This window comes from Tyto alba, unplaced genomic scaffold, assembly GCF_018691265.1.
Source record: "Tyto alba isolate M040663 unplaced genomic scaffold, T.alba_DEE_v4.0 Super-Scaffold_28, whole genome shotgun sequence".
NCBI lineage: Eukaryota > Metazoa > Chordata > Aves > Strigiformes > Tytonidae > Tyto > Tyto alba.
Genome location: NW_024881302.1, coordinates 16,158,365 through 16,168,556, shown reverse-complemented (window position 1 = coordinate 16,168,556; position 10,192 = coordinate 16,158,365). Strand labels below are relative to the sequence as shown.

The 10,192-nt window shown below is 37.3% G+C and overlaps 1 protein-coding gene across 13 annotated transcripts in view; it reads left to right on the top strand.

Annotated features, from left to right (window-relative positions):
• Window positions 1-555: 555 nt before the first annotated feature.
• RBFOX1 (RNA binding fox-1 homolog 1) overlaps window positions 556-10,192 on the top strand; it is a 1,320,820-nt gene continuing 1,311,183 nt past the window's right edge. For 3 of the 13 annotated variants that reach the window (XM_032983544.2, XM_042798376.1, XM_042798372.1), the window contains exon 1: window positions 557-835. In XM_032983544.2, the coding sequence (XP_032839435.2) occupies window positions 614-835 (222 nt within the window). In that variant the 5' untranslated portion in view covers window positions 557-613. Of the gene's footprint in view, window positions 836-10,192 lie in introns of all 13 variants that reach the window. The other 10 variants (XM_042798374.1, XM_042798373.1, XM_032983541.2 and 7 more) reach the window with 6 other exon arrangements.

The window sequence follows — 10,192 nt, the reverse complement described above, 5'->3', positions numbered from 1 at the left end:
TGATGTGAGAGTGTGGAATATGGATTTATAAGGTACAAAGGTAATTTACAAAGTAAGGACACCTTAAAAAAAAAAAAAAGCTGTAATGAAATAAATTTGAAAGAAGCTTTTTGGAATGAAAGCAATCTTTACCTTTGAATGGGTAATCATTCTTGATATCAATAAGAGTATATAGCCAAAAAACACTACGTCCCTCAGGGACAGAAGTAAATTTGGATTTAAAGAAGGTGCAGCAAATATTTTGTACTTTAAGGAAAGGCAATTACTCTGGCTCGGGTAGAACAGAAGTATAAGGGTTTTGGCAACGTAAGCAGCAGAATTGTGCATACAATCAATAAAGGAAAGGTTATTACTTTTTATTAGGTGAAGGGGGTGGAATAGAGAAAGAAGCTTGTGAATAGCCTGCACTGGAAACTCCTCGGGCACAGTGCAACCCGGTGATCAGGAGAGGGCGGCAGAGAAACAGAAGTGCTATGTGCCATTCCTGCAAAGGCTTCGAAACACCACTTAAATTTTTAAGAGGAGCGAGAGCACATCGGAGCTCTCGGAAGCCAAATCCCTTTCAAAAAGGCATCTTTATCAGTCTTTAAAAAAAGTCCATAACACTTTAAAAATGTCAAATTCCTGTGGCAGCCCAGAAGAGGTGATGAAGCAGCGAGGCAGAGATGGCAAGATGAGAAGGGAGGACGTGGATGATTCCCAACCTGAGGGGAAGAGGTTGAAGCTGGAGAATGAAGGAGGAAACATTGGGAAGAACAGGGGAGCAGCAGAAGAAATAATGCCTTGTTTAGGCAGAGAAGAGCCTGTGCCCGAAGGCGGTGGTGAAGGCAAAAGTGTAAGTGAGGATCTTCAGTGGCTCTGAGCTGGGAAAGGGGGAAGGGCTGTGAGGTTACCCCTGAAATCATTTGTTATCCTGAAGTTGGTAATTGGACATCGAGTGGTGTAGGACGAATGTGATCAAATGTCCCATCTCACCCTGTCAGAATGTTACTCTTTAGTTTTTTATTTTGGCTACATGCTTTCTAGTGCAGGAGTGTATTTTAATCTGGCTCTCGCTGTTAGCTGCTTGCAAAATGTGTATGTTGAAGTTATTTTTGGGGAGCAAGTGAGAGGAGAAGGCATATTAACTACTGAAGCTTGTTTTTTGGCTCCCTGTATCTATTTAGAAATTGGGTAACAGTACATTGAATTGGACACTTTTAGTGGTTTATCAGTCTGTCCATTCAGACTTTCAACTACATTTATGTTGTGGAATACTATTTTACAGCTGGGGGTTGAGGGTAGAGCCTCCAGGGCAAGAGGAGAGTTTGTGGTTAGAGATTTCATCTGGTGAGAGAGTAAATGTCATCTGTTGAGATTTGGGAGAAAAAAAAAAAAAAGGCTGCTGAACAGTTGTCTATATAAATATCACCATTACCAGATCCTTATATGAGGTTAACTTTGTCAGTGTTTTCTGTCTGGTTATTTAGCTCAGCTGCTATGCCTGCCAGCAGATTTCTGAGCCATAGCAGAAAACTGAGGAGGAGAGAGCATGAACATATGGACTCTCAGCCAGCTGAAGCTTTTCCTCTCATGGTGCAATTTGGGCCACGTACTTCTCATGGACATGTAGTAGCTGCTTCCCTCAATTAGAAGTGGAGTGGGGGAACAATGTCTTGGTTATAGATGTGTACTGCTTAAGGTACTATACAGTGAAGGTATAGCTTCTAGAATTCACTTAACAGTTGCTGGAAATCTTAGTGTACTGATTTTATCTAGTTTTATGAAATGTTTGTTGTGTTTGTGTTTTGTTTTGGTTTGTTTTTTTTCCTCTCCTGGGATTGATTTACTGGATGAAGATATTCCTCTTCAAATGAGGAGTCAAGTAGATGCTCTCGATTCCTGTAGCATTTACGTTTTCAAATAATTTGAAAGGTGGAAGGTTGTCTCTAAATGCAACAGTTCTCCTGACTCACAAAAGTGTTTAAAATGTGTCTGGAGTGTCAGCTAATACAAGCAAAAACCACTTTTATTGTTCCCTGTAACTGCATATACTTGCACTTTGGTATAAGTCTCCGTTTTGCGTTTCTAATGCTTATGAAGACACATTCTTTTTGACTCTCAAATATCAAAATAACACTCTTGTTATGTTGCCAGATTTGGTAAAGATTCTTTTTTCCCCCCTAAAGATATAGAACACATGGGCAAATTAATTGGTCAGATCATAACTCTTGAGTTTCTTTTTGTTGTTGTTGCATTTTTTTGTTTGTTTTTCTTTTCTGAAATTAAAGGCTTTAAATCTCTTCTTCATGATAAATATCCAGAATACCACTATGGGTTGGGGTAAAAGTCTTTTTGATAATACATCTTACTATAATATTTAATTAGGAAGTTATTGAAAAATAAGCCTTGATTGAAAGTTTCCTTTGTCTTTTGAGGGATCAGTTTTAGAATGTAGAATATGCTAGAATGATGCATACTTAAATCACAGCTCTACCCCATTTGTGAGGCTTTGTTTACTCCCTTATTAATGTTCTACCACTACATGAAAGTTCTTTGGTGATGGATACCTGTCCTTTTTTGTTTTGTCCTTTCAAGGACCTGTCTACATCTGGTTCAGCACTATATTCTGACTTGACAACAGTGGGCTGCTGAAGATATTAACAAAGTAAATGTGATAATGAGGAATTATTTAATTGTCTGTATCTCCCCAAATAGTGTTCTTAAATAGTTTTTTTATTATAAGAATTCTTAAATTAAACTGAGTTTCATTCAAAATTCATCATAGATCAATGAAGCTATTCTTTCCACTCACCTCAATGGACTATTTCTTGGGATGTTGCATTACATTTTGTATAAAGTTCCAGCATGTTTTTTTTTCCCTTCCCATTTAAAGCAATGTGTCTGAGTTGAAGACCTTATTGGAAATAAATTATGTGACATTTGAAATTCTGTTAACAGAACTCTTTCTGAAAACAATAAAAACCTGTTCAACAGTCAATGTGTCTGCCACCTCATAGAAAGCAGGCTGATGGAAAAGATGGACTGTGTGCCCTGAGGAAACACTGGAGTGACTTCATTTCTCTGCTTAGGAGAATCTTTATTTTAATAGGTATGGCGGTATGGGTAATCAATGCTTGCATTGGAAGAACATTTCCTAATAGTCCATTATGTCTTCTGTTTTAAAGAAGGACATGAAAAAAATTATGAGTTTTGACTCATTTTTGGACTAGTGATAAAAAAATCAGCACAGTAAGTGTGCTATTTATTTATTCTACTGCTATTTGCCTGATTCAACATCCATTCTTAGGTTTAGAAGAAAGAAATCTACCTAGGTTTTCTGCTCTAATTAATTACTCCATTTATTATGAAATCTTGTATTATGGGAGAATGCAAACACCATCTATATTTTATGCTTGTGAAATGATGCATAATACCTCTGGGCATTAACTTGGCATTGTGTATTTATAACAGTAGCTGCTGCTGTGCAGAAGTTGGTAATAGAAGGATGTTTGGCCACTAGCTTCACTGGACAGAGCTGTTCGTGGGAATGAAGGGCTGCTTTTGTCAACAACTAGTTTGCAGCGGTATCTGGAACAATTCCTTCACTTAGTACTAGTAGCTAGTTAATGTAGTAACCTGGGGTAAAACTATAATTGTTGATTTAGACATCTATTAAAGTAATTTGCTTCTTGCATTCTCTTTTTATTACTTTCATTGATAGTGGGGAAACTGCTCACAGCATGTTTGAATCACGTAGTCTAAGGCCGTGTAGTTTTTTCCTCTGTAATGTTTCTTTTTGGCATAACATTAGAATGAAGTATTTGGTTCAAATAAAATGGAATGCAATCTTTGTAGTAAGATTCAACTTAAATTTCTCATTTGGCACAGATGGTGGGGAATTAGCATTTGGAAGAGCTGGTGAGTCACTCCTTTTCATCAAAAGTTTGGATAAAAGTATTTAACCAGGGTCTCTGTGGAATTCAATGTACCTCTTACATGCCTGGAGGATGGACATAACTGTCAGCTGCATATTGTCCTATGGTTGACTGCCACCTTACCCATGTTCCTGCACATACTCTAAGTTAATAATTTAGTGTAAAATAGTATTTACAGAATATGAAGCATGTAAAGAAGTAAGGATACAAGTAATTATTTTTTTCTTCTAGGCTGGCAGACATGTTCTTCTCCTGACTAACTTCTACGAGTTATGATATGATCATTAGGAGTGTGTCTCCTTGTAATCCACGTATCCTTGTACAGTCTTGTTTGGACTCTTTAACTAACCATCTTTAGTCCATATGGCCTGGTGAAAGTTGTTTGGATTTTGGTGCAAAGAGATTTTTGTATTCACAATGCCTGCTTTGTTACAAACCTTTTTTTTTTTTTTTTTCCCTAAGCATTTGTGCAAAATTTGTAGAACAAGATCAAATTCCTGGGTTTGACTTGACTTCTCTGCTGTTCATGTAGTATCCAGCAATCTTAACTGTGTTTTCATCTGTAATGTCACCTGTTCAGGAATGTGTAGGAGAGAGCTTGAACTTTTATGCCTTTATACAACTTCCAGAAAGACAATGCATTTGGGAATTAGAGCACCATTTTGTATTTTTACAAAAATTGCCTTGTGAAGACTTGGAAAAGAGGAAACTGTAGAAGTACAGTGAAGAAAAATTGCAACTTTTCATTGTTAACATAAAAAGTAATGTCTTTGCAGTTTTGGCACTGTTATGTTGTAAAAGAAAATATGAGAAAAGTATATGAAAACCTGTTCTTTAATACTTTTGTAGGAGGAGAAAACTGCTTTTGTTGATCAACTCTGAAGAACTGACTATGCTAAACTTGTGGCATGTGACAAATCTAGCCTTCTAAATACCAGATGCCAACAGATATTTTAAATGCAGTTTAGATGAGGTGTGGCATGCTATGTAATGTCCTCACCTCTGTATAAAGAACAAACTGAACCTTGTCATTACTTCTCTGAAAAGTGCTGGGAGATCTACTCCTTAACAGTACTTAACCTTTAAAAGCACGTAGTAATTTCTTGGGAATTTTGGGTCAGTTGAAATGTGGAGAAACTACTTTTCATGTTGGATTAAATTTTTTGCGTGCTTTTCCCATGCTCATCAATGCCTGCATGAGACATTTGGAATGAAGATATATTCCAGACCCTGTGGCCTTCCCTTCTGTTCTCCACAGTGGAACTACCATGTGGTATCTAGATCCAGGATGCCTGGTCTGGCCAGGCTATGGTTATGGATAAGAGAAGCCTTCCCTCTTTCCTGTTCTCTAACATCTGACTGCCGCTTCATGTTAAATTTGTACTGGGACCATTTGATAGAAGCACTTTTGCTTCACCTCTTTGCCGGTATAGCGTTATTCCCAAACTGTAGAATAACATGCCTTGGAAAGCTGATCATTAAAAAGGTTATTTCTCACGAGGACAGGAAGGGTTTTCTAGGAATTAAGGTACGAGCTTGAAACTTAAAAGGCCTAATGTTCAGTTCTAATAAAATCCCTTCATGTGAGGGACGGGTCTGGATTCATAGTATCAAATTTAAAAGCTCTGCGAAGACCAGGTGAGGGTATAGGAACGGAACCCTGCATCTGGATTCGCTGCAGAAACTTTAGAATGTGCCTTAGCAGTATGAGCTGCTGTCACACAAGTACTTGAGGTAAATAGCAAAGACCTAAGAAGGCATTGAATATGAATGGTGTTAATCTAGACAAATGAAATGCACATTTATTATCTTTAATGTTTAGCTCGGGTTTTATGAAAAGTAGTTTTTGGCTCAATAACTCAAGTCCTTTTCACTAAATACATGCATTAGCAGAGCCAAGCCTAAGTAGCGGATCTGAAGTCTGACAGTTTGACCTTTCTGTGCATTATCATGCAACTTTACACTGTGTTAATGCAGTTTGTCATATATTTTTTTGTTTCAGAAAATAGGCTCGTAAGAGTTGGTTTAAGAAAACTTGTTTGTGTGTGCATGGCTTTGTGCTCTTGATCATATTTGTAAATATTACTTTGAAGGAGAATCATGTTTCAAGTGGGAGAACATGAGATGGTGGGTCCATACTGGTTTGAGAGTCCAGTTTTAGGTGCTGATTTTTGACTTTCAGGGTCCTGAGCAAATTGAAGCACTCTCAAGGCTGCAGTTTAGGTTTTTTCCCTTCCTTTTTACAATATTTTAAAATTCTATTGAGATCCTTTTGTCCTCAGAAGCTATGGAAGGGAGTGGACCTCCTCTTGGAGGACACCATAAATTTGAAACATTTTGACTAACATGACATTTGGAACATGTTGTGTAAAGCAGTCTGTCTGCCACTCCTCTCTTACCTTTTTTTTGGGTCTGGTTATCTAATTTAGAGGATAACTGAAGGATTTTGTCTACTGACTTGTTAGGCAAATTGTCATATATGCTGGAATTAATGTTTTTGCCATTTTGATTTGGAGCACAATCAGATTCTGTGATCCAGGACAGAGGCATAATTATTTGTCTTTACAAATGGAAAGGAAGGAGATAACAATTCTTTAGAAGTGAGTGATGGCGTTGATATAAGCTACTGGAATTACTCCCACAGGAATATTTGCTAAATGCTAGCAAGGGAACCTTTTGTAGAAAGGTGTGGATAAATGTTCTTCAAAAATTGGTTTGGACTTGATTCCAAGTCCTAGAACAAGTCGATGGAAAATGTTCTCCCTGAAACTGGTCCATCCTCCTGTTAATTCTCTGGTGGCTAATGCCTGTGTCAGCAAACAGTGGCACTGACTTGAGCAGGAAAAACTGCAGTAAAGGATTGACTGAGACAACTAAAGGCAGCAGGAATAGACCCTCATGGATGACATCATTTCAACATTTTTACTGTAGTTATTAGGATAGATCACTAGATGGCAGGGGGTAAATGTACAAAAGTAAAGATTTCATATGGACTGCCTGATTGCTTTGACGTGGAGGAAGCTTAATTTTATTTGGTGAATGGCTACCTATTCTTAACACACGGTTGCAACCAGGAGTAACATAAGCCCTTTTGTATTTACCCATTGGAAGTTGAATTTCACTGATAAGGAACATCCACAGAGCATTTCTGCCTCAATTTGAATAATCAATTACCTGATACTACAATTTTTGTAGTGTAACTGTAATGTTACTTTTTATTGAAATGACAACCAAAATTCATTAAAATCTTTTGGAGTGCAAAAGATGACATTTCTGGTCTGCAGAGTTGAATTAGTGGAGATAAAATATTAAGATATTTATGCATTGCTCTTATTTGCTACCCTATTTTTCCTTCTGTAACTGGTATAGGTTAGTGTGTATTTAACAAACCCCCAGTCATTATGAAAAATGTTTTTATGATTTAGAAATTAATAAAATTATGTGCTTTCTGGGTGCTTTGGTTTTTTGAATGTTTGTAATCTTAGTTATCAGCATGGATTGAAACAATGGGGAATATGCCATAGAAGATATGCAGAAATTAAAAATGGAAGCAGGCTGGTGCTTCCACAGCTTTCCGTTTCCTGTGGAGTGCTCAGTGTTCAGCCTCATTTGTGTGTGCATTATTACTGAAGAGTTGCCTATTTTGTTCCACTAAATTAGACTGTACTATCTGATGCACTGCCACCCATGTAATTTCTCCGTAGAGAATCCATGTAATGTGTTCTAATGCTTTGTCCACTCTGTAGTTCTTAAACAGCCCAAGGAGTTATGCATAGTCTTGTTTGCACTAGAAAGGAACTTACCCTTTAAATTAAGAATACAGAACATTTACTTTTGATAGTTCTCTTGTAGCCTGAATGCTTTCCTTCTGTCATCTTAGCTATTATTAAAATGGACTTAACTTTTTCAATGGTTGTGAAGCAAACTGGTTACTAACAGGAATCTTCTAATAGCTTGGTGTAGGGAAATACAACAGTTGAGCTAATACATTCAGTGACATTAGGTTAAGTTGTAAGTGGTAGATAATGAAGTAATTCTCAATTAGTTGTACGAGATTTAATGAATAAAGGTCCATTGGAGATTTACAAATCAATGAGAAGTGGTGGGAGAGGACATGTTGGTAACTGCAGTCCTTGGAAAGGATACTTTCATTCTAGTTCTAAAGCATATTTGTTTAGAATGCAAAAGGTTTCCTAAGCACAATAATCCTTAAATCTAGCTTTATTTTACCTGCTGTCTTTGTACTTGCATGCTTACTATATAATGCATTTCAGCCATATTATACTAGCCATTATGCAGAGTTGTGTCTGATGATAATGCTACAGAATGCTAATGTTTCTGTTCTGCACTCTCTGGTACTTGCAAGGAAATTTAGACTGTGTTGTGGATCATTGTGCTTCAGTTTCTACTGTGTATTACGGATCGTTTTAGGATCCCTAGGAATAACACAACTCTAATGCTTCACTTGATAAAAAATTGTATTCTTTAAATAGTTGGTAACTAGACAGACAAGTCAGAAGGTGAAGGGAAAGAGAAGCACGTACTTGTCCAAGGCTGTATAGGAAGTCATTATCTGAAATGCTCTAGCTGCTCTCGTTCCAGGCCTCAGTTGTTAAAGCCAGTGATCCCCAAGCTGTCACTCGGAGGTAACATTTGCAACCTTTAGTTAATCTTCATTGTGATAAGAAAGTTCTCTAAAAGAGAACAAAGTTGAGTATCTATAGTGTATTACTTTCTCAGTGTTGTTGCCTGAGGGCTAGCAAGAATTGCTCAGGTTCATAATAGCCTTAAATAATTGAGCAGGGACACCATAGAGTCAGCCATCACCAGCTAAATTTGAAGGGCTCTGTATGTTTCCAAGGTCATAATGACCTTGAATAGTTGAGCAAAGACAGCATAGGATTAGTCATGAATGACATACGTTTAAAGAGCTTTAGATTTCCTCAGCTCCTGTAATTATTTTGATGGTATTGGTACCTTTGGTAGTAAGGAGATGATGAAAAATGTTAAAGTTTTCACAAAGGTTCTATTATTGTTAATGGCCACGAATAGTGTGGTAAATTCCTGCTTTAGGGAAGTGGTGTTATCTATTGTCTCCTTGCTCTGAACTTAGTGATTAGGGATTTTAATGAGATGGTATTTGCAAGGTCTTGTTAAAATGAGAATTTTAAATAATGTCTAAGCTCATAGGCATTTAAAATTCTTATTTCTGCATTTGCTGTTAGTCGGAGTGACTGAAGATGCTAGAAAGCTGAATAGCATGAACCATTTTTGCAAGATCTGAAGGTCAAAAATGTGATGTATTGTCAAATAGTACCCTGGTAATGATCTGTGTCTTTTAAATGCTGGTTGCATTTTTCTTGCTGATGTTCTTGTTGATACCTGAATCCGATTTGGTGCTCTCTATTGAACATTTGTTTCTTTTAACTGGGGCTTAGCCTTACTAGTGCAAATGCCAAATACACGTGCATAGCCGTAAGTGAACTCGTGGCAAAGCAAGGCTTGCTCAAACAGCCAGGATTTAATTTCTTCCATTAAATTTGTACTAATCTACAGCATAGTGGATCAGAGTTGCTTTCCTCTGACAACTATTTAGTGAGCACTAATTGCACTCTTTGTGTGGGACAAAGTCAAATTATTTTCTATTCATTGTGCTAGTCCCCATGTTTCAGTATCCAAAGTCACTACTGTGTGACTGGCTGTGATAGGCCAGCCTGGTTTAGAGTCCCAGCACGGATGAGAGGTGTTTGGCAGTTTCTAGTAAGACACAATAACTGTATTTTTGTGATTGATTAGGACACAGAGTTGTGCTGGAGCTGAGTAAAGAATATACTTACAGGAAGAGCAGCTGCACCTGTACACTGACAGGCTTTTTGCTAGTACAGAATTAGAATGATGGGGGGAAATAGTCCCTAACTGAGTTACACTGGAGGAAGGGTAGAAGAGAGAGAGACTGTGAGACAGGCTGCAGAGCCTTATCTTGCATTTAAATGTCAATCTCACTTAAGTGTACATCTTGGTTCCACTCTTACTATGTAGCCTTTGGCAACCTGTTTATTTAATTACACATGTGCTTTAAAAAGGTTTGTTTTGTTTGTTTGTTTTGTGTTGAATGGATATAATGTATATAAATTTCTGTCATATTACAAATGTTTTACTAGTTCAGATGTACTTTGTGTTCGAAACATAGTATCAGTGAATGTTACTTTTCCAAAAACTGAAGGCTAATCGCAAATATAAATGGATTTAGTATGTAGAATTCCGAACTGTCACCA